Genomic DNA, 25,620 nt, shown 5'->3' on the forward strand with positions numbered 1-25,620 from the left:
AACTCCTGAAGGAAACATTTGCTTGTTACTAACTGTGTCTGTCTGCTGTTTGGTTCTCATCAGTGTACAGTGCAACAATAATGTTAAATGTTAAACAATCAGCTAAAACTCACTATAATTTTACATAGGTTCATCGTCACAACACAAAAGCACTTTAAAAGGCAATTCCAGGAAAATTCAACCTGGGGCTCTAGTTTCTTAATATTTTAGGTCTGAAAGAATGATTTTTTATTACAGCTCGGTTTACAAACATGTCTTCTATCTTGAAGCAAACAAAACCCTTCGGTGTTTGAAGCCATCTGATCTGAAAATTGCAGTTTTGTGGGATGTAAACAGCCTAAGATCCATCTGCTCCCATTATACGCTGCTGTGGCGATGCAGGGACAGACAGAACTACTGCAGAACAGGAGGAGACATTAAAAAGAAAATCTTCAGATTCATTCTTTTAGACCTAAAATATTAGGAAACTATAGGGTCTGTCCACACTATTATGCATTAGTTAAGCATTAATAAATACTGAATTCTTCATTTATAACACATGAATACTCATTAGTAGGTAGTTCAGAAATACAGTTAGTGCTTATCAATGATGAGAAAAACATATTTACGGTAACTGTGTTTATAAACTACATACTAATGAGTATTCATGTGTTATGAATGATGAATTCAGTATTTAATCCTTAACTTAAAGGGACAACGAGGAGTTTCTATTCGGTTATAAAAAAGTCTCACGTTAATGTGGATGAATCTCCGCTACCCACACTTGTTAATGGGCCCATTTTCGATAAATATATCGTTCTGTCTCTATCGTTATTTTGTTATTATTAGTGGTGGCGGAAATGCTGGTCGAGCCGACCAGCGTTTCCTTAATGAGAATAACGCAGCTGAATGGCCATTTATGGTCGGAACTACGACGGTAACTGAACGTCTTTGAACCTCTGACTTTAATTATTGATGAATGAAAACATGAGTCTGTCTTGCGCCGGTCAAAGAATTTTACGGTGTGCGCGGAGGCTCATAAATGTAGTGTGAAAACGCTTCGCTTTTCCAAAACTCCTCGTTGTCCCTTTAATAATGTGTACTTATTATAAAGTGTTACCAACTATAGCCACAGATTTTACAAGCTGATGAGGATCACCAAAGTTCATCCAGAAGGGGAACATGATAACATAACCTCATGGTGGCAGATACAGGAAAAGTCAGGGGATCATCAAAGCCACTGAGATACTGTACAAGGTTATCTGTAAAAATTCTGCAGTTGGAGGAAATGCTCTATAAGAAAAGTCAGTTGGATTCATCTCTGGATGCTGAATTTATACACAAAATTTCATGGTAATCCACTCAATAGCTGTGGAGACATTTCAGTCTGGACAAAAGTGGTGGAAGGACCAACTTAAAGGTTGGGTCTGGAGTTTTGTGCCCAAAAATAAACATTAAGACTTATACAAATGAAATCCATCTTAATCATCACCTATGGACTTCTAGTCCTGTGTGGTGGTGGCTGTGTCTGCAGAGCCCCCTCCCCCTGCCTGTATTTTGGTCTTTTGCTCTGTTTTGTTATGCACGTGGACGTTTCTGGGTGGAGAGCAAGAGAGTCGCGAGAGAGTCGGTGTTTTCTCTCCAGCCAATGACGGAGCTCAGGTGAAGCTACGTGCAGCAGAGTAGGAGGCTCAGGCCTGCTAGCCGCACTAGCTGTATCTGATGCTACCGCGTGCTAGCACGTCTCACGTCCGTAAAGAAAAATGAATACAGTCTGAGTGAAGCGCTGGAGCCGCAGACCGATTCCCGACTGTCACCAACAACTAAAGCCTCGACTGGTAACAAGTATTAGGGCCGTCGGTTGTAGTGCTCTAGCTCGATGCTAACTTCGGCTAGCGGTAGCCGTTAGCATCCGTGCGCTAACACCCGCTTCCCAGTTCACCACAACGGCATAACAACATAACACCGGAGGCTCCCGGTGTTGGTGACGGTCGAGCATCGTCCCACGGCTCCAGCGCTTCACTCGGACTGTATTTCCTTTCCTTTGCGGTCCTGACAACCGCTGCTGTCAGGGGCAGGAGGCTACACAGCTTAGCCTGAGAGGAGGGGCCGAGTTTCAATGTTTTGTCTACAAACTGCAACGAACAAAACTCCAGATTCTACCTTTAAAGATACTGTACTATTTCTTTACAGTCTGATATAAAGTGACTGCTTCCATGTTCGAATGATCTCTCACAATTTCCTCTTGTTCTGATCATTTCCTGCCCGACTGTCATCTCCAGTTAAGTCAGTGCAGGGACTTCATCCTACAACGGACCACAGGCTGTGACACTAAGTTCATAAACGTGTCAGAGCAAGAGGGCTGAGAAGGACCAGGACCCTGTGCCGAGGTATTAATATGACAGTGCTGCTCTTTACAGCTTTCTGGCAGCCCTGCAGCCCCGGCGCCAGCCCCGGCAAGCGAGCCCCACGCTCCCTTAAGCAGCTTTCCACGACTGTCAGTCAGAAGAGCAGCGCTACCAAGAGCAAACTGCATGGAGGGGTTTGAAGAAGTAGGATGACACAGCGCTTCAGGTGCAGTTCAAATGCTCCCAACCAGGACCGCATTAACTGTGTGACACTGTTACTCTCTAAAGTGGCTGTCACATTCATTTTGCACCAATGAACTAAGCATCGTCACATCATAATAAAATCTAATTCCAGTAGCAAACTCTGCATCTTATTGTCATTGTTTACTAAAAACCATTAACACGGAGGGGCCAACACACAGGGCGCTCACTGAAGATCATCACTGGCATATTTCTTCATTACAAACTAGCACCATGATGAAAGATGGGAATAAGCTGTCTAATATCCCACTGACAAGATAAGAAAAATTACAATTGTGATTTTTCTCCCTTGGAGTCTTATCTTAAATTACCACTTCAGAGGTGCATTCTGCAATATTAATACTGCCCCGCCACCCCAGCCCCCACCCCCACGGGTTATGACTGTCAGTTTTGACAAGTACATACTAGGGAAGTCACGATTATAGATTTTCTTTGTAAGATTATTGTCAGAGAAATAATCACGGTATTACGATTATCACGGTTATTATGCATTAATTAATTTCACAACATATGAATGTGAAAAATGAAATATTTTAAAGCCCCGGTATTTAACTTATTTGGCTTTTTATTAGCAAAAATCAAATATTGCTTATACGTATTTCACTGAAGTCGAATCTCACTCACATGCAAATTAAAGCTTTCTTGTACCTTAGAATGAGTTGTTACAAGTCGTTACAAATACATAAGTGGGCGACGCACCGAACCGAGGCGGCCATGTTGCATCGCCATTTTTTATGTTCAGCAGCGGGACCGTAGGTAACCACGGAAACTCAGCGGAGCTGTCGGCTCGGGGAGAAAGTTTTCCAGGTAGCGCCTGTTAGAACTGTCACCACTGTGTAGTGTGAGGAAGGACGGAGGCACTGGTGTTGCATTCAGGTGCAGTCAGGCAGACGGCCATCGGCAAACCAACCGGATGTCATTTTAATCCACGAGAGAAAGACGGTAAAACGTGGGTCAGGTAAACAATACGACATCACCATGACAACATATTGTCACGCCTGTATTGTTTTGCCTCGTGCTGGCGGACCACTTGTTTACATAGACGCTTGTTTATCCTGTTACATGCAGCGTCTGTTGTCTGTCTGACGTCTGCCCGATTTCACGTGAATGCAACATCAAGAATACGTTCCGATACGCAACCGCACCGCTAGATGGGGGGAATTCCTACATATTATACCTTTAAATATCTAGTATTCATATATAACCAATTATTAATCTTCCAGGGGAAGTGTTTTAAATATTCAAATCATTAATTGTCATCTATACCAAATGTTAAAGTTTTTTTAAATTGTTTGTTTGTATCACAAATGAGACGCTAACATTTAAATACCTACCAATTGTATGTTACGTTAGGTAAATGGACCAGTATTTCTTACAGTTACCTTTACTTTGGTGCACATCTGCCTCTGTGCAACATAAGCTTTTTTGGAAAGTGATGACGGTATTTAGGAATCTTTATGATTTATTAATTGTGCCGTTAATACCGTGATTAATTGTGAAAACAAGTAACAAGTACACAATTATACCCGCACCGTCGCTCGTAGGTACAGATATGAGTGGCTGTGTGTGTGTGTGTGTGTGTGTGTGTGTGTGTGTGTGACTAAACAGTGGAAGCCCTCCTCACATGCATGACTCACACTGATGCTGTGTAAAGGTGAATAACTCCCAAGTGTGGAAACAAATCAAAGAACAGGGGATAAGTAAGTAGAGCAGGAAAAGTAGTGAGTTAGAAGGGATAGAGGAAAATGGTGTAAGGGAGCAGTACTTTGAGTCATCAGTGACACTCAGAGTATTATACTGATCCCTCTCTCTCTCTCTCTCTCTCTCTCCTTCTCCTTCTCTCTCTCTCTCTCTGGTTGGCCTGCCGTCACTGTGGGCTTTTCGTTCTACATCAGTGGGGCTCAGTGCATCTCCACAATTATGACGACGACGAGTGCATGTGCTGCGTAAAGAGAGCGAGACTGTGTCCACCTGGCCGGACTGTGTGTGTCACACTGAACAGGAGGAGGAGGAGGAGGAGGAGGAGGAAGATACCTGAACCGGACTCTCTCTCTCTGTCTGTCTGTCTATGTCCTCTCTGTCTCTGTCTCTGTCTCTCTGTCTCTCTCTGGGCGACTGGCCGGCTCCTCTCCTCTGTGTCCTGCTCTCCACCTGGCCTCCATGTGTTTCACTGAGGACAAGCCATTCCTCTCTGGAAGGTAAGCAGCAGCAGCAGCACAGTGTCTGGTCTGTTTTCAGTGCAATATGAGGAAATTAGACGACAACAAAGAGTGGATCGTGGATGATTAAGGGGTTGTTTGATCTTCCATGTTTTTTTGTTGTTGTTTTTTTACTGATGTTGCTAGCCATGGGATATGAGACAAAAAGCTGACATGTCTCCAAAAGGATTTACTTAATTTCTCTCATTACTGTACTTTCATTTTCTGTGCGGGGGTTCTGTTAGTTTATTCTGACTCGCAGGCAGGAGGACGTAATCTTACAACTCTCCCTCTGGAATGATAAAATCTGCTCTTGTTAAAAAGGATAATCACTGAAGGGCATTCAGTCAAGGTTCAAACACTGTCTCAAAGAAGTGGAAACAGATTGTGCAGGCTGCAATGCTGCTGTGATGAACGCACAGACATCACAGCCAACTTGTGGGATCTCCGGCAGGATTAGGGATGAGATCACTGATCACTCGTCTCTGTAAAAAAAAAAAAAAACACTGCTTTCTTTTTTCTTTCAGTCAAGTTGAAGTTATTTTAATGCTGACTGATCCAACAGTCGACTTGCTCTCCGGCTGCTTGCCACACATTATTTCTCTGGACATGCATGTCTGCATGCATGATGTCCTATTGTTGTTGGCTGCACAGAAATATTTGAATGAAGAGTCATTTGTATGTGAGTTCTCGCCTCACAACGGAAAATCGATATATTTTGACACTGATCAATCATGATGTCTTTCAATGGCACACAATAAGGTTTAACAGAGTGAATGACCTTCAGCTGGAGATTAGAGTAAATGGCAAATAACATGAAAGCATATGACCCGCCGCTGACATGGAAATGTTTGCTTTCCCATACTCAATCAGACTGTGGTTATGTAATATGTTTGTGTCATGAGGAGGAAGCAGTCGTGCTGGAGTGATGATGACAGGACTTACTAGGGTGGCAGAATTGCACTTATTTATTTATTTATTTTTGCATTCTTTGTGGCTGTTGTCCTTCCCACAGGCTTGGAGACCAGAGACACAGAGACAATGAGAGAAACAACGTTTTTAAATCGGATTAACATTGGTGACACTTTACAGCATCTTATAGAAAGGATTTTAATGAGCATCATTTGGAAAAATAATCCAGTAAAGACTAAAGATCAATCAAATGACTGATGTTTGTATTGTTTGCAATAGAGTCTTCATGATAAATTGATTCTGTAACATTAAGATACGAAAGAATTTTCCAGTCTTCACTGATCAAATCCTGATGTCTTATATCACACTGCCTAATACATAATAGAAAGAACTATAAATAATTTTAATCCCTCTCTTTAAATTTAAATTTTAAATTACAAAGCGTTTTCTGTAGGAAAATGCTGAATTTGCAAAAAAGGATGGATGAAGGATGAAGAAAACTAAAAGTGCAGAGTCGCACTGCAACAAAAACCATGACAGACTCATGGTCAGACTCTTCTACTGCATTGCTGTGCAGCCTAAACGCTGTACGTTAGGTGGACATAGTCTCACGTGATGAACTCTCCACAGTGATTATTATTACGTAAGATTTGTCACAGCGTGCCCTGCGATGTTTGAGAGTTGAGCCTCGGGCAACTCTTTGTCATGCTGCTAAAACATGGTGTAAGTATTGTGCCGCGATGACATTCACTTCCACTGTCACTGTCACTCACTCTCAAATGAGGAGGCAGTTAGACACAGCAAGGGTGAGCAGACGCCACTTCAGCCTCACAGAGGTCTGACTCTCACGCGGCCCTGAGAGGATGAGCTGCCGGCGCAGCAGCAGCAGCACGCTGAGGTTGGATTCGTTAAGGTTTAGCTTTCAAATGCTGCTCTCTGCAGTGAACCACAAGCTCAATAAAACACTAATATTCTGCACACAAATGATGTGTGTGGACTGGTAATATGTGAAGGTAATTCATTTAAATTAATTCAATTGAAAGAAAATGAACCAACAACTATTTTGTTAATGGTAATTTCCCCAACAACACATTTAAAAAGTGGATTAAATGTCTTTAGGTTCTGAATTAATTGGTAGGCTATTCGTTGGACAAAACAAGCAGAGTCTTTAGGCGTTTTGACTATTTCACTATTTCACTTTTCTTGGGTTTTACTATGGATAAGTGGTTCATTATTAGGGCTGGGTTTAAAAAAATCAATTTTCCATTTCATATCGATCTTCATTTGAAAGATCAGATATCAATTCATGAAATCCTTAGATTGATCTTTTAATGTACAAGATCACAGAGCAGCGCGCTACTGTTTACATTTTGTTGTGACCATTCACTGCTGAAATACACATTGATTACAGTACTTGAATCATCACCCACGATCATACTTAAGAGTTGCACTATTAAAGGGATAGTTCGGCTTTTTTGAAGTGGGGTTGTATGAGCCACAAATTCCCATTAAGTACACTAGGTACAGTAGAAGGGTCTCTGCTCTCCCCAGACTGAGAAACACCGCTGTTCTGGCGATTTCTGCTGCTTTGTCGAAAACCAATAGGTCTGTCTATTGATTCAAGCTACCCTATCAAAAAATGCTACTTTATGGTTTTCTACCTCAAATAAATAGCAACAAGAATTTGCCCACCCTTTCGATTGCGATTGGTGGTCTGGCTCATGGACTAAAAGGCATAAAGTAAGTGTACAAAAAGTCAGTGTAATGAAATTCATGTCAGGGGTAGCATATTTTGATAATCCAATAACATCCTATCAAATAATGCTCCCGCTCTATGCATTCATGTAAGACTACTGATCCAACTTTGAAAGGCTAAAAGCAAATAGAATAAGGATTTTAAGGACATTTTTCACCATAAATGATGATGTGAACATATTGCCAAAGGCTAAAAAATGAATGTAACACGTGCAAATAAAAAAATAAAAAAATGAAATAAACACGTGTAAATCAAGTGCTTACCGATAATACAACACAGTACATATTATTCAAAATTGAACGACAGTGTGGATTGAAGAGCTGCAACACAGGTTTTCAAAAAAATATGGGCGTGGAAATGAAACTTGGAAAATCGGCTCTGTGCATGCGGAAAACCACAAAGTAGCAGTTCTCGACAAGTAGCAGAAATTGACAGAACAACGGCGCATCGCACTGCACCGAGACACAGGCAATGCACTGTTGTCAATGAGGGACGGTTAATCGGTGTATTTTCGCCGCCTAACGAGAAGTCACGTGACAAAACAATATACCAGTTCAAGAGTACGATCTAAAGTAAAAATGTACAACGCATCAGCCCGTTGGAAAAAAGTTTGTTTATCTGAAACTAACCCACTCACTCAGCACTCCTCGGTACTCTTACGCACAGGTGGGCTCCGCGACGCGCTGTATCACTGTGCGGAGGAGTACCGAGGAGTGCTGAGTGAATCAGTTAGTTCCAGATAAATAAACTTTTTTCCAACCAGCTGATGCATGTGCATTAATGTAACTGCTGCAACAGGTGAGTGTACCATCTTTACACAATTTGCAGCATTAGTTCTGTGAAAGTCTCTTTCATAACCAAGTAAAATTGGTATTAAAACTGAAATATCTCTAAATAAAACAATATCTAATCAAATTGGAAATCAAATCAAATTGGAAACTGTGGATTGGAATCGAATTGACTCAATTCAGTAAATCTGTAGCGATACCCAGCCCTATTAATTATTGAAGAATTGCTCACATTGCGCACAGAAATCAGTAAATAGGCAAACACTATTAAAGGTGATTGCAACAGCTGGACAGCTTTTCTTCAAATATTTTCGTTTTTTTAATCCGATATTGCCATGAAACAGGAAAAAACAGTGTGGATAAACTAGAGACACACATGTTTGGCGTAAGGTGTGTGTGTGTGTGTGTGTGTGTGTGTGTGTGTGTGTGTGTGTATATGGGCCGTCACCTTGCCAAGGTGTGACGCTGTCGTGGTGATAAAACCAGTCCTCGGACAGACAGATGAGTGGTCGGCTCAAAACTGCCTCTGTGGTAGTTCTCGCTACAGTCAGCGTCTCCAGGAATACTTTTTGGCATGGTGACACACACACACACACAGACACACACACACAAACACATACACACATAGACACACACACACGTAAGGTGAAAACAATACCGGCAACGCTGTCACGGCTGGTTGGAGGGGACAGAGCTGGCAGATCAAGCCGAGTTTCCAAGATCCTATGTGACACTGAACATCCAGAGACACACATATTTTATGATTCATGGACGTCAAAAGCACAAACACGGATGTTTGACTGTCAATGTCGCACTGGAGGCTGTTTGTTCAAGAATGAAATGTATAAATGCCATCGCCAGCATTATTCTGCGTTTCTGCATTTGGTTTGAGGGAAACATGTCAGATAACACGGACGTGAACAATTAAGATTAGTCTGACTTTAGTCTTTATTTATAGATCATTTTCATCTTTTAGTACAGAGATTGAAAATGTGAAACAAAAGACAAATACACAACACTGAACAATTCGTTTTGAGGTCGGATTGAATAAGTCATTTGCTTGATAGGGCATTAGGCCTGTTCGATTAATCGTTTTAAAATTGTAATCGCGATTATTTAGTTAGGATGATGTTAAAGGTGTTCAGAAATGGCCGTTTGTCCTGTTCGTCGCGCCTCCTTTTACGAGTTTACCCGAGTAAGGAAAACGAATTTGATTGGTTGTTATCGAGCGGGCGGGATATTCAATGTTTTGGGCGAGACCGAGCTCGGTGTGTGTGTTGTCTTAGACGTTTGACTGACGGATGACGGATCCAATATCAGTGGCTGATTAATCGTGAGCAGGCTGACATAATCCGTGCGCCTGCGTTATCCAATGTGAGAAAAAACTACCCCACTTTCATCCTGGATTTACTCGAAAATAGAATTTTGCACAAAGTTTGGCCTACATCGTCTGATAGATGAGTTATTACACTAATTTTACGACCCAGAGTGAAATCAAATTAATTTTTCTTTTCTGTACACCTTTAAAGGGATAGTTCAACATTTTGGCAAATTGGCCCATTGCCATAATCCCTATAGTCATAGCAGTAGGTTCATTACCTTTAATTGTAGGTGTAAGTTATTTTCAGTAAGGCGGAGCGCAGCAGCTGGCTGCTCAGAGCTACGCTATGGAGGCTAAGGGAATTTCTTGGTTTCCCTCATTAAACTCATCAAATTCAACATCCCAAAACTCCACAGGGCTTTTGTAGACAAGTTGTGACCTGCACAACCACCACGCTATGAGATAATGACGGAACGATACGAAACGGAGCCGTTTTCGAGGTAAATACAGGGTAAATACGGAGACTGCTTGCTGAAAAACTGTCCCTGAACGCAACGCGCATCAGCGGTTTTGTATGAATTTACCTCGAAAACGGCTCCGTTTCGTATCGTTCCGTCATTATCTCATAGCGTGGTGGTTGTGCAGCTCACAACTTGTCTACAAAAGCGCTGTGGAGTTTTGGGATTTTGTATTTGATGAGTTTAATGAGGGAAACCAAGAAATTCCCTTAGCCTCCATAGCGTAGCTCTGAGCAGCCTGCTGCTGCGCTCCGCTGTACTAAAAATAGCTTACACCTACAATTAAAGGTAACGAACCTACTGCTATGACTATAGCAATTATGGCAATGGGCCAATTTGCCAAAATGTTGATCTATCCCTTTAAAAACGTGAAATCGTAAAATCAATGTTTTACTCTAACTAGGGTAATTTCGGTACAGCCCCCATTCATGTATCTTGGCTGCGCTGGGTTACCATAGTGACTTCCGCCTCCTTCCTCCCATCACGCTCTCCCCACACACTGTAAACAAACATCTGGGCGTTTGCTACGGCCAGCGAGGATTTTGTTGCCAAAAAGACCAACGGCCGTTTTCCACTTCACAGTCACAGCTCGGCTCGACTCGGTTTAGGTCTTTTTCCATGACAGCGGGGGGCTCATGGGGTCATCATATCACGGCGGCTACGGCCACATCGTCTCGCTCTCTTTTTTCGATCCTCAACATCTGTAGTAGGGACATTTTTCAGGAGCCAGCATTTTGTGACAAAGGCAGGCAGCGGTCAGTTTAAAAATGCGAGTCAACGATGGAGCGATGCCACAGGCTGCTGGTCTCTGCCAACGGTGCAGACTCTCGGCCTCGTCAGGGCTCAGACGCCGGTCCATGTGGTTGCACACTACCCCTTGCACTTACACACCCTGACAAGCCCGTCAGCCGTCAAATGGCTGCTCATCTTCTGTGACTATACAGACATTTAACGGTTGTGTGAGTGACAGCCCTAGTTTCAGTGGTGGTATCACATGAGACATTTTGATGACACGCAGCAGGAATTACTTGTCATGCTGACGACGGCAGTAAAAGTGAATATGGAGAAATTAAAAATCTTCTCCTTGGTAAATTACATAGTGAGAAATGTTTTCACAGCGACGCTCAGGCAAATGGGTCGGGACAGGATGCAAATGTGCATTTAAAGTGAAATAATGGGGTGCATAAGCCAGGTCATCGGGCAATATACAGTTTACTGCTCATCATCATCATCATCATCTGAGGTCAATGTCATGGTCGCACAGGCGCCCGGTTAATCACGGCTGAACAGAGGAGCGATTCGGCCAGGCTCAGAGAAATGATAACAGTGGTGGTGTCACAGTTTAGCCAAGTCTCAAAATACTCAATCTGTCACTGCAGACCAAAGGCGCAGCTCAGTTCAGCCGGTTAAGCTTTCCCCAGCTCTTTGTGTCACACTTTCACACTCACATGGCTGAGGGTGGTGGTGTAGGTTTTTGTTTTTCTTGGTTACATAAACGCGCTCAGACGCGGAGAATGAGTTCGGCTTTGACAGAGAGAGTCCAACTGTTACTGTCGATGAGGCGCTCATTTGTTAAATCAAAACTCTGCTGATGTACTGTATATAGGACGGGATAAGTATGGGATTGTTCCTGAAAAACCAAGGGGAAATGGCGCTCACTCAGGCTTAGTGGGAGAGCTGGAGCTTAGAGACCGGCACAGTTGAGGGAGAAGCAACCGCACACTCTCGGATCTGTGCAGAAACTTTCCCCGATTAGTGTGCAAGCTTTAAATCTTCCAGGTGTGACGGTTTCCTGTCCGAAGGCTTGGATGAGATAAAAAGAAAAACATTTTCTGCATAGATGTTTCTCTGTCAGCTCCACTTGTAGCAGAGCAGTGGTTCTCAAAGTGACCCCTTTGACGTGAACATTATTCAAATCAGAATCTAAATTTTACCACTTTTTTGCAGAAATATTACTTTTTTTTTTTTTTTTTACATACATTTCTCTAAATGTTTCCAAAAATTCATGCCATTGGCAGTAATTTGAACATACATTGACTAAAAAATTTAACGTTATTCAGTCTCAGAACAAATATTTGTGTATTTCTGGTGTTTGTTTCAAAATTTTGTCCAATGGGGTCCTTGATGTAAAAAAGTTTGAGAACCACTGCTCTACAACAGTGGTTCTCAAACTTTTTTACATCAAGGACCCCTGAACTGACACAAATTAGACCATGGACCCGGCGCCCATTGGACAAAATTTTGCAACAAACACCAGAACTACACAAATATTTGTTCTGAGACTGAATAACGTTACATTTTTAAGTCAATGTACGTTCAAATTACTGCCAATGGCATGAATTATTGGAAAAATGTCAAGAAATTTTTGGAAAATATTTAATATTTCTGGAGAAAAAATTGAGGTAAAATTTTGAGAATAAGTTGGGGACCCCCTTGAACCCGCTCAGGGACCCCTGGGGGTCCTCGGGCCCCACTTTGAGAACCACTGTAGAGGATGGTATCACCAAGGAAATAATCCAACACAAATACAGTATAATGGTCTTGGTATTATGCACTGAAATTACTGTGGGAAAAAAAAAGGATAATTGATAATTGCAGGAAGTATGAAAGACATAATCATTGTGCTAATCAGTGTTTTGAGGCTGATAATAGCATTGATATCATATCTAGTATCAGCCTATGAAGAACAAAAGTCACAAATATAGTAAAAACACTGTAAACAAAACTATATTTTACCCAAAAAACATGAAACATCACTCATTAAGTCGGTTAAAAACAATACTATACTAAACTTAACCCTAACCTAAATTGTGCTCCAGCAGAATAATATGGAAATGTGCTCATTGATGACAGAGGCTGATAATAAGCTTCATGCGCCGACACATCAGAGGAGTTCTTGTATTTGAGTGGTCATAATTACTCACTCCACTCAGACTGACTAGGCATTTCATCATTGACTGGTGGGCTGACTTGCATAATAATGAAGCCTCTTTCTTTATCCCCTGTGATTGCTTAAAACATTGAGTCAGTGCTGCCTCTGCATCATATGCGATAGCGCTGCAAGTGTTGCTCCAGATTCATCCCTGCAGAGCTCCTCCTCCTTCCCCATGGATTCTTTTATTTCATTACATTTTATCTTTTTAACTGATTTCTGACTCATAACAAAGAGCGTGGGCACCTCTGATGCTCAGGAGGATCTATGAGGTTAATTTATCAGCTCTTTGAAATCCACTAGCAGCACCTGTCAGCTCTCCTCCACGGCTGAGTGATCAAACTCCTGTCTGGGTTCATTATGCATCATTTCCATCCTGCTGCTCCATGTGTTTGTATTTGTGCGTTTGCATGGTTGCATCATGTGTAAACAACATGCGTCAGTCGGGGACAAAACCTGCAAATCCACCGTCCTTTGATCTGGCAAATTTGAGCGTGTGTTATCTTAATCATTATTGTTTTGTTCTGTGGCTCCTGATCTCTCATCTCATGCTCCTGTTGTAAATCCTGAAAGGCACAGTCTTTCAAATTCTTTCCATCTGTCAATCCAGCTTGGCTTTGTATATTTCAATTTAATACGAGTTGTTGTCCTCATCTTTAGCTAAGGATTATTTTTTATTTAAAAAAAAAAAGCTTTTTCATCTATTTTTACATCTGATCCAATGGGGCTGGAGGTATTGTGCAACAAAGACAGTAAGAAAGCACAGCTTGCACTCCAGACTGCCGAGCAGACACTCCACATTTTAGATGCTGTTGAAACAAAACTGAGGAAAAATGTTTATTATTTGGTTTTGCAGCGGCTTTTGCTGCTGTAATTTCAATCAAACTCGTCCAACAATACATTTTATCCCTTTTGAGAGTTTTCATTCAAGTTTACAACAATGAATGTGTGTGTTGATGTGTGTGTGTGTCCTAAATGTCAATGGTGTTTCAGATGGGAAATGCTTCAGACACATCTGCTGTGTTCGAATCCACCATCCCCGAGGAGTACGACATCTTCATGGGTTCCCTCTACAGTGTGTTTTGTAAGTCCGCATGAAAAGCCGTCGTCGTCCTTTCCTTCTGTTTATCATTTGCTCGCTCCGCGCCTGCCTGTCGAATCCCCACAGGTGCACAATCTCTCTAGCCAAACTCAATCTCTCTCCCTCTTTCCTTCTTCTTTTTTTTTTTTTTTTTTTTTTTACAGGTGTACTGTCTCTCATGGGCAACTGCATTCTGCTACTTGTTGCGTACCACAAGCGGTCGACCTTGAAGCCGGCAGAGTTCTTCATCATCAATCTTTCTATCAGTGACCTTGGGATGACGCTCTCTTTATTCCCACTGGCAGTGCCATCAGCTTTTTCACACAGGTACCTCAGGTTCACTCCCCTTCTCTTCAACTTCTACTGTACTGTACCATCTCAACACCAAATTAATTTCTCAATGAACAATAATCAGCGACTACAGAGAGTCATAGGTTAACACTGCAGCATGAATTCATTAATAGCATGTTTTTATTCAATGCAGAAAAGCCAAATATTCAACATTACTGTGAGGATGTGTTTCTGCTTTACGTCATCGCAGCATTTTTATAATCTGTTTCACTGCTGCTGGGACAAAACAAGTCTTCTGAGTTAGGTCACCTTGAGCTTTAGGAAATGACAAGAGGCTTTTCTCATAATTTCCAGACATCATACAGACTAAGTAATTAAGCACTTCATCAAGAAAATCCACAGATTCATAATTAATGAATTAGTTGCAGCCCGAGCCTCCGTCACATTTCCTGCTCCTCCTCTCACAGGTGGCTGTTTGGAGAAATCACCTGTCAGCTCTATGCGATGTGCGGCGTACTGTTTGGTCTGTGCAGCCTGACCAACCTCACTGCTCTGTCCTTAGTCTGCTGCCTCAAAGTCTGTTTCCCCAACCACGGTGAGTGAGTGGCTGGCAAACTTAAAGGGATAGTTCAACATTTTTGGCAAATTGGCCCATTGCCATAATCCCTATAGTCATAGCAGTAGGTTCCTTTGTTACCTTTAATTGTCGGTGCAAGCTATTTTTAGAACGGCGGAGCAGAGCCGCAAGCTGCTCAGAGCTATGCTATGGAGGCTCATGGGATTTCTTGGTTTCTCATCAAATACACAATCCAACAACTCCAAAACGCTCTGGTGGACAAGTTGTGACCTGCACATTCACCACGCTATGAGATAACAGAACGTTACCAGACAGAGTTGTTTTAGAGGTAAATTCAGAGACTGCTTGCTGAAAAACTGCCCCCTGACGGGAACACGCATCAGTGGTTTTGTATGAATTTACCTCTAAAACAACTCTGTCTGGTAACGTTGTGTTATTATCTCATAGCGTGGTGAATGTGCAGGTCACAACTTGTCCACCAGAGCGTTTTGAAGTTGTTGGATTGTGTATTTGATGAGTTTAATGAGGCAAACCAAGAAATCCCATTAGCCTCCGTAGCGTAGCTCTGAGCAGCTCGCGGCTCTGCTCCGCCTAGGGCTGCAACAACGAATCGATAAAATCGATAAAAATCGATTATTAAATTCGTTGGCAACGAATTTGATTATCGATTCGTTGGGTGGCGATTAACTTGGCCCAGAGCCAGGGAAAAAAGAAAATATTTCTTATCTTTACCCGTGTCCAAAACAGTCAGCAGCAGCAGTCATCCAGCTCCAATAATCCACTAATATTATTTTCGTTTCCACCGCGTTCCTGGCGGCCAGCCTGTTTCATTCATTTGCATCATGTAAAAAAAAAAAAAGACGTGTTTTTAGCGGCGGCAACAGCCGTGTTTCTGATCAACCGGACCTGTGTTGTCCGGTTCCACCGCGTTGTTTACTCCCGGTCCAACGTTACTTCCACACGGACACGGTCCGCGCGGCTCGGACGCGGTGTGTCACGGACATGGTCACGGACATGGTCATGGACTGTCTGGACCTCTGGACCGGAGGTCTGGACCTGGTACCGGCAGCAGAGAGGCTTCACTGTCTCCTCTGTCAGCCTCTCCTGTCAGGACGCTAACGCTAAAGCTAACGCTAACGTTAGCTAAAACTTCTTTCTTTTTTTTCACACAATGCAAATTAATGAAGCAGCAGGCCGCGAGGAACGCGATGCAAACGGGAATAATATGGATTATAAAACAGTTGGAGTTTGATGACTGCTGCTGCTGACTGATTTGGACACCTGGAGTAAAGGTAAGAAATATTCCTTTGAGGTTTGATCAGCTGTTCCTCTGCAGCTCGGTGTGTGGAGGACTCAGATTAGAGATTTGATCATCATTTACCCGTTTTATTTTATAGTGATGGGCGCTTATAGTTAATACCGATGATCGCTGATCGCTGCTGTGTGTGTGTCGTTGTGGGTGTGTGTGTGTGTGTGAGCGGAGGGTCCAGCCTGTCCCCCCGCGGTGACTGGTGTTTATCACGGTGTGATTACGTGGGCCGGGGTCGGGGAAGCGGCTGTGAGCCAAACTGAAAACTGTCGGAGTAACGTCAGGTTGTTGTCGGTTGATCCGGTGAATGATGAACTTTCAGGGTTGATCAGAATTTTCCTCTGGATGTAAACATGCTGCAGACTTCCACTTGTAAGCAAATCAGGCAGTGCCCTAATGAATTTTGTCTATTATTATTTTTTAATGTATTATTAGTTTAACAGCTCTGGGCCGTTCAACTAACTTAAAAAAAAACTTATTTGTGCATTTTTTTGCACTAATATTGTCCATTTGGAATAACATTCTGTTTTTGAATAAAGTTAGGGAGAAAGAAAGAAATGATACCAGTGACATGCTGGATCAAACTGAGAAACAACTCCTCCTCTCGTTCTTCTCTTCCCTACAATGTAAATCAAATTTGTGCCTTTTTTTTATCCGATTAATCGATTAATCGAAGAAATAATCGACAGATTAATCGATTATCAAAATAATCGTTAGTTGCAGCCCTAAAAAATAGCTTGCACCGACAATTAAAGGTAACAAACCTACTGCTAAAACTATAGGGATTATGGCAATGGGCCAATTTGCCAAAATGTTGAACTGTCCCTTTAAAGCACAACTCCAGGTAAATTCAACCTGGGGCTATAGTTTCCTAATATTTTAGGTCTAAAAGAATGAATCTGAATGTTTTCTTTTTAATGTCCCCTGTTCTGCACTGCAGTAGTTCTGTCTGTCCCTGCATCGCCACAGCAGCATGCAATGGGAGCAGACAGATCTTAGGCTGTTTACATCCCACAAAACCACAATTTCTGACAACGTCAGATGGCTTCAAACATACACCAAGGAGTTTATTTACTTCAAGAGAGAAGACATGTTTGTAAACGGAGCTGTAATACAAAGTCTCACTCTCACGTGAGAGTCAAATTGACGCACTCAATATAGTAGAATAACCAACAGTCAGATTAACTCTAACTGCTACGAAAACGTTGTGCCTCCAAGTTGATATTCCTTTGTTGAGAAAACAAACAGGAGCTTCAGACGACCTGTAAACAAAGTGAGTGCGTCAACTTGACTCTCACGCAAGACTTTGTATCACAACTCTGTTTACAAACATGTTCATGTTCTCTTTCCTTAAGTAAACAAACCCCTCGGTGTATGTTTGAAGCCATCTGAGATTGCCTGTGAAAAAAAATAGTGGTTTTGTGGGATGTAAACAGCCTAAACAGCCTAAGATCTGTCCGCTCCCATTATACGCTGCTGTGGCGATGCAGGGACAGACAGAACTACTGCAGAACAGGAGACATTAGAAAGAAAATATTCAGATTTGTTCTTTTAGACCTAAAATATTAGGAAATTAGAGCCCCAGGTTGAATTTGCCTTGAATTGCTTCAACTGTTGCATGTTGGTCTGAGGATGTTGTCGGTGCCAACAATGCAGATTTTATCCCAAAGCTGAACAGCATGAGGGAATAAATAACCACTGTAACTGCAAAGCGTTTTTTCTCTCTCTTTCTCTCTCTGTCTTTGTATCTCCTGTCTGATCAGGTAACAAGTTCTCCTCCTCACATGCCCGCCTCCTGGTGGTGGGAGTGTGGTGCTACGCGTCTGTGTTTGCTGTAGGGCCCCTGGTACAGTGGGGACATTACAGTGCTGAACCTTATGGCACAGCCTGCTGCATTGACTGGCATGCACCCAACCACGAGCTTTCAGCTTTGTCTTACATTGTCTGCCTTTTCGTCTTTTGCTATGCACTGCCCTGCACCGTCATCTTCCTCTCCTACACTTTCATTCTGCTGACAGTGCGCGGATCACGTCAGGCCGTCCAGCAGCATGTGTCACCGCCACAGACCAAGACCACCAATGCACACGCTCTCATTGTCAAGGTCAGAGGATTATCAGTGTGTCGCTTCAGCACCACTGACTTCAGGTTTTGCACTTGGCAGGGTTTGAGCAGGATATGAGACAGTGAATCATTCAAAGGTTATAAAAATAACTCATCTTTGTAAGATCTTGCATATGTAGCTACCTTGTAGCGCCACATTATGTAATAGCATTGCATTATGTAATAATGTAATACATTTTCACCTAATGATGTACTAACAGCGCAATTTGTAATAATCTGCCAGTTTGTAATGAATTTTTGAACACGATATATAATAAACTTTGCCACATTTTGTAATAAGTTGTTGCATAATGCGTCAAATTATTACATTTTCTTCATAAAAAGTGCAACACCTGCATTTTGTGACTGATGCAATATGTATAAACGTATTACAAAATGTGGCAAAGCGTTCAAGAATTTTATTACAAAATGTGACGTTATTACATCAGGAGGTGAAAATGTATTACATTATTAGCCAACATAATGCAGCATTATTACATAATGTGGCACTACCTGTATGTATATGTTCACAGAAATAAATAAAGGGTTACACTTTATAATAAGTACACACTAATAAGCATTAATAAATACTGAATTCTTCATTTATAACACATGAATACTCATTAGTATGTAGTTTATAAATACAGTTAGTGCTTATCAATGATGCGTAAAACATTTTTAACTGTGTTTATAAACTACATACTAATGAGTATTCATGTGTTATAAATGAAGAATTCAGTTAATGCTTAACTAATGCTTAAAAGTGTGTACTTATTATAAAGTGTTACCAAATAAAGGGTACATCCTGCAGATATTTGTATCTTAACTATTTTTCTTTAATATTTTGTCACTGATGTGAAATAAAAGAAATCTTCTGCATGACATATTTTTGCCCTTTGTATCCATTATGTATTTTTTCATGCATGTTTCTTTCCCCATAGCTGTCAGTGGCGGTCTGTATAGGCTTCCTGGGTGCCTGGTCGCCATACGCCGTCGTGGCCATGTGGGCCGCTTTCGGAGACGCCACACGGGTTCCTCCTACTGCCTTCGCCATGGCCGCCATTTTTGCCAAGTCCTCGACCATCTACAACCCGATGGTCTACCTGCTGTGTAAGCCCAACTTTCGCGAGTGCCTCTACAGAGACACGTCCATGTTACGGCAGAGGATCTACAGAGGGAGTCCGCTGTCGGATCCCAAAGAACGCTTCGGATCCAACTCGCAGCGCAAGGACGCGAGCGCCTCCACGCGCTTCTCGAACGGACAGCAGGAGAATTACGGCGCGTGCCTGCACTGCACCGACAACGCGGGGCTGTGTCATGTGACGCCGGCCCAGAGGACTGCCTGCATCCTGACCGGGTCCGGCTACAGAGAGGTGACAGTCGGCCAGCTCTCGGCCAAACCACAGGCCGATTTCCTCTAGTGACGCCACCTCGCTCTTTCATGAAGATAACGAGACAGGAAAGGTGCCCAGAAAAAGACAAGAGAGCTTTCTGTGGGCACACAACAAATTTATAACAAGTGTGTGTCACTGCGACTTTATAGCGCAGCAACATTCACAAGGACCTTCAAAGGCATTCTTCCTGAAAGTCACTCACAAGTGGCTCATTGATTCCCAGAAGTCCACACTGTGCTTACTTCATCCGAGAGGATTTGCAACTGAGATTTGTACTTTGTAATATTGAGTCGCTTATTTCTGTGTTGTTTCCGGTTTCTTTTTAATGTTCTGTGACTAAACTGGAGTCTGAAAGAGCCGAAAACGACCTGCTACTCTACCTTTGTGTACAACAGGGACAAACTGCTTAATACAAGGGCAAAATTACAGAAGTTACAAAACAAATGGCAAGAAAAAAAGGTTTATTTAACTACTGGAGAAGAAGACACCGTTTACAGTCCCTTCTGTGGACTACTGGATTAATACACAACCAACTACGATCAAGTTTTTTTAAGAAACATGTGTAACTGTTGCACGAAACTGTGTAAGTGTTCCTCAGCCCAGAGAGATCAATCATTCACTCGATGTAGTCTTGAATGTTTCTCTGCATGTTTTCTCCTCGTCTCCATTGGAATCTACTCAAACACAGACATGAAATCAAACTGACAGCTGCTGTTTTCTGTAAGGAATGAAACAATTCAGACAAACAACTTCAAGCCTGCAGGCTTCAAGTGTTTGATAATAAAAAGACAGCTTTAGTCACTTTAACGAAGTCAACATGCTTGACAAGTGCGTAGCCTGCAGTTATTCTATTACAGACAGTCGGATGAAACCAGCAAAAGCAAGTTTGCTGTTGACACTGTCGACATTAAGACTGTTAAATCTGATATGAACGCTGTTTTTGACTCAAAGTTGATTACACCTCACGTTTAGCCAAAATTCAGACTTTTATTTAGTCAAAACCAGCCCTTTCATTTCACAGATTCCTTAACTCATCAGTGCCCTTAATCGTCCATGCACATTAGATTATACTGTATGTGCTCTGGTGTTTGTACTTTCCGTTAAATTATGTGCAGTTACACTACATATCAAGGTAAAAAGTCATCAACAATCTCTATTCATCATGGTTACAGCTACCGCGTCCGACCGTGCATGTGCAGGTAGCTTTCAGAGCAGCCGGCATTCAGTAATATATTTCACTCTGCTTTCCCTTTAAACGTGGTGCTGTGCTATGTGGCTTCATGTACTGTATGTATATAAAGGAAAGCCTACTGTGCGTGTTGATGTCGAAATCCAACCCAACTCCTGTGCAGCCTTATTTACTACAGAATAAAACACTGTGTGGACATTTGTTACCAGATTGATTTGAAATTCTTTCTTTTTTTCAAACTCGAAGGAGCCACAGTGTTTTTAGACATCACAAAGGTTTACATATGTAAAATGTGACAGGAATAATAAATTTAAAAATGCTTTGACTCTAAAGAAATCTGTCACAGGTGTGGGGAAAAAAAAACATTTAAAACGTTTTTTCCCCTTATGAAATTAGCTGCATGGTTACGGTGTTTAAAAGAAAAAAAAAGAAAACACTTCCGTAACTCATTTTAATTATCAGTGAAGACGTTTTGCTTGGGGAACTGTTCATTAACTTGAGAGCCCACAAGGTTCAAATTCACTTGCAATCTCATTTTCTACAAGGAGCGGACTGACATTACTGGCAGCACCTTGGTGCCATGTCTGTTTAAAACTCCTGGTTTGGTTTGCATCGTTTCTAAAGACGGAAACAAATCTTTGCTCTTTTTGAAGACAACAGCTTAAAGGGAAACTTCAACATTTTGGCAAATTGGCCCATTGCCATAATCCCTATAGTCATAGCAGTAGGTTCGTTACCTTTAATTGTCGGTGCAAGTTATTTATAGAACGGCGGAGCAGAGCCATGAGCTGCTCAGAGCTACGCTACGGAGGCTCATGGGATTTCTTGGTTTCCCTCAACAAACTCATCAAATACACAATCCAACAACTCCAAAACGCTCTGGTGGACAAGTTGTGACCTGCACATTCACCACACTATGAGATAATAACAGAACGCTACCAGACAGAGAAACTGAGACATGAAAACAAGAGAATACAAATGTGATTCCCATAGTCCAGTACACTCTACAGGAGAAAGTGTCTCAAAAACCAAAACAACGGTGTATTTCCTGTTACTTCATTTGAAGTTATTTGCCTAAATAACTGCTCAATACACTAACAAATCTGTTGGTTAAGCACTTGAAGGTGCAACAATAATTGATTATGTTTAAACTGATGTTTCACTTGGTAGATTAGAAGCTTCCTCTGCAAATGCACAGATAAAACACAATCTGCAAATATTTCCATTTTTACAGCAGCTTTTTCGTATCCTTGTTTGCCAATGAGACGGCTTTTCTCTTTGAGCACACTGACTGAAATCATGATGACAGCAAAGTTACAGCTAAGGGGGAGTGGGGAGGGGGGGTGCCAAGCCTTTGAAGATAATATGTATGTGCATCCAAAAAGCGCAATATAAAAAGCCCATAGGATGTTGAATCGTGGAAATACAAAACATTCATATGTATAGCTATATCTGCCGTGTTGATCTACTTCTATCAGGGTTGAATTGAACTGGAATAAGATGAAAAAAAAAACATATCAGCAGGGAGCCAAAGCAAATATGCAAGAAAGATCGACTTAGATGCAAAGTTATTTATTTTCCTCTGGTATAAAGAAAAAAAACTGAAAATAAAGGGTCTGAGGGATAAGCTTTTCACTGGCAGCCTGTATAGGGAAGCAGTGAGATATAGCCAGAGGAGGAATTTAAAAAAAGAAAATAACTATGGCACATAACATTAGGGGAAAGCGGCAGAACAATCCTACATGGGCACATACTAGAGAAGGTGGGTATTTTGGAAAATACACTATACAACTATTTATTTTGGCCTGTGCAGGCTTTTGTTTCAAGAGACACACAGAACCAGATGGAGTGAGAGTAGTTTACCCTGCACAGCACCTGAATACAAAGGAGATTCAGTTAAGAGCCACTTCAGAGATAATGACAGTGGAGCTTACACAGCAAAATGATCCAAACTAGTGCACTACTTATTTTTTTGTCTCTTCTCTCTCCTTCACCTCTGTTTTCCCCAGATCTCTCTGCCTCTTAAAACTCGGTCTCCCTTCCCTTTCTGTTGAGATGCAGACTCTGACCTGCCACACCAGCTGTTCTCACGCAGCCTCACAACCCCATTCCCTAGTTAACGTAAAACACAAATTTACTCTGGCATGTTTAATTCTCAGGCTGAGATCGGTGCCTCAATAGGGACATAAGGACAGTCTTTGCTCCTCAGTGTGTCTATGCGTGTGTGTGCGTAAAAGAAATTGAGAAAAAGATCGAAAGAGAAAGCAAGGGAAGACAGATTATGGGATGTGTCTGTGTGTTTAGGCTCTTACCTCCTAGCTGAGAAGTCCAGGGTCACGTCTGGCAGCTGCATATTGACATCACACCTCCACTCCCCTGTGTTAATGAGAATGAAGCTAGTTAAAATGCTGCACATAAATAAATAATCATGAATTCATCTGTTCAGGGGCTAAACTTCAAACCTAATTTCATCCATAGTATACCACACCAGTGGTTTTTATGCTGCATGTATTTGAAGGAAGTACCTGCTGTGCAGCCACTATGCCTAAATATTGTTATTCATGAGCATTTCTCAGATTCTCTCTGTGTCTCTTTTTGGTAGTTTTGCTTCTTGTTAGTCATTTTCAGCCTCAGTTTTGAGTGAGTGATAAACCGATGAGCTGCAGCTCTACAAGAGATGATAAGACTCAAGGAACAACTGTCTGACACACACAGCTAAACAAGATTTTCCTTCAATAAAAAAGCTGTTTGGGGTAGAATTAGGGTCAGTAGCTCAGTGAGTCTCTGCACTTATGCCGTGGTGCCCTCTAGTGTATAAAAATGGAAACATATGAGCAACCACTATCAACTGGATAGTGAATTTATGTCGATGTAAAGGCTGATTTAAAAAAAAAAATGCTTTCATTGAATAAACCATCAACACCTGTGGTGCCAAATCCCACTTTCATAGTTTGATGGTGACCCTGAACACAAGTAATATCCCTAAAGTGGTTTGCTGAGATAGAAGCGGGAGACCTTTCATAAAATGTAAAATGCCCAAAGAAACACTACCAAGGCTAAAGTATCCCACAGATGGGACAGCATATTTTAAAAGGTTAAAATGTATTTCAGGGTTATCCGGGATTTTTCCTGTCATTTTGCAGCTTCTGTGGTCCTTCAGAGGTTGTTCTGTGTGTCTTTTTAGTTATTTCATGTCTCTCTGTCTTTCAGTGTTTTGTGTTACACTGAGGTAATTTTGCATCTTTTCGTGGTCATTTAGCATAGCTGCACGTCTTTTGTGCCTCTTTATGGTCTTTTATGTCTTCTCATGGTCATTTTCTGTGTCTTTTGTAATCTCTTTGTATTTCTCCAAATATTTTGTGCTTCTTCGTGGTCGTTTCATGGTTCTAATTACAGTACCGGTACATTTTGAGTCTCTGAGTAGTAGTTTTATGTCTCATTGTATTGTTTTGAATCTCTTTATAGTCATTTTGTGTCTCTGCGTTTGCTTCGTTGAGAAAAATACTATCAGTCACTCCATAAAGAGGATCTGGCCCAGGGGGATGGGAAGTCAGTGATGTACATACCTTGAAATAATAGTCACACAAGTACCAGTCATTTTCTGGGGTAAGCTGCTTATGAAGTGCTTTGGGCGCCTCTTCTCACTCCCCAGTGTGTGAGGTTAATGGCCTGCAATAAATAGGCGGATAAACAAAACGTTGTTTTTAATAAATCAACACCTCTGGCTTCAAATTTCATGCTGATAATTTGATGGTAACCCTGCACACCCATAATAAACTTAAAATGCTTTGCTCAGTTGAGACTTTCAAACTATGTAATTTGTCAACACACCGAAAGTAGCACTAGTCATTTCAGGGCTATTGCTGTCAAATTAGTCAAAAGACACAGTTGTGAGAAAAATCATAATGTTAAAATGTGGAACACAACAGTGCGTGTCAGTTATCCTGAGCCTGCGGTCATACACAATGTTCAAGATGGTTCGATTCCCTATAAATGGATAATCTGCCTATTCATTCAACTCTTGCAAGCAAACTCAGTCTAATCTGAACACACGAATATTTCATCATTCAGATTCGGAATTACTCCGAATAGTAAAAGAAAATCAACAAAACGACAAACAACAACAACAAAATTTCTGTGATAGGCCTACATAAGAGTTGAACACGGATCAAGATGATTAAAAATATTATTACTAAAATAAAGCCGAATAAGAACTGAATAAAATAATATAAATTAGAATAAGAATAAACAAAACATATAGCATAACAATTTACCTATGTAATCTGTGTTTTTTCTCAAATAAACGCCCATAAGGACTCACAGGAAAAAGAAAGGGGGCTTTGTATCATCACGTTCAACCCTTTCTTCAGTCTCAATGTAGGCCAATTCTTTGATATTTCATAATACAAACAAAAACAGTTAAATATGGAAAAACAAACAAACAAACAAACAAAAACATCAATTTACAGAATATATGACCATCCACAGACAGGACTTTAACTGCAGGAAGATCTTCTCAATTTCACCGGCGTCGTTACACCGCCATGACACCCTGGCTACACGCTAGCTACACACCTTGAGCGTGACCGTACAACTACCTGACCCGTTGACGTTCCATCGATTGGATATCACTGCGCGGTACTATATATACCAAAATTGTACAGAA

At 41.5% G+C, this 25,620-nt stretch overlaps 1 protein-coding gene and 1 long non-coding RNA gene across 2 annotated transcripts; one reads left to right on the forward strand and one right to left on the reverse strand.

Moving 5' to 3' along the window:
- Window positions 1–4,665: 4,665 nt before the first annotated feature.
- LOC146985085 (uncharacterized) lies at window positions 4,666–24,623 on the reverse strand. Its single transcript, XR_015036220.1, has 3 exons — window positions 24,521–24,623; window positions 23,267–23,330; window positions 4,666–4,779 (listed from the first exon to the last, which is right to left on the reverse strand). It is a non-coding gene; the product is annotated as an uncharacterized LOC146985085 (long non-coding RNA).
- Window positions 4,669–19,841, forward strand: opn7d (opsin 7, group member d). Its single transcript, XM_085783155.1, has 6 exons — window positions 4,669–4,786; window positions 14,007–14,097; window positions 14,259–14,421; window positions 14,853–14,980; window positions 18,035–18,372; window positions 19,313–19,841. The coding sequence occupies exons 2-6, from the start codon at window positions 14,007–14,009 to the stop codon at window positions 19,790–19,792; spliced, it is 1,200 nt and encodes a 399-aa protein (XP_085639281.1). The 5' UTR covers window positions 4,669–4,786; the 3' UTR covers window positions 19,793–19,841.
- Window positions 24,624–25,620: the final 997 nt, after the last annotated feature.

The sequence above is a fragment of the Trachurus japonicus genome, chromosome 7 (assembly GCF_045865225.1).
Source record: "Trachurus japonicus isolate A0001 chromosome 7, Traja_1.0".
In the NCBI taxonomy this organism is placed as follows: domain Eukaryota; kingdom Metazoa; phylum Chordata; class Actinopteri; order Carangiformes; family Carangidae; genus Trachurus; species Trachurus japonicus.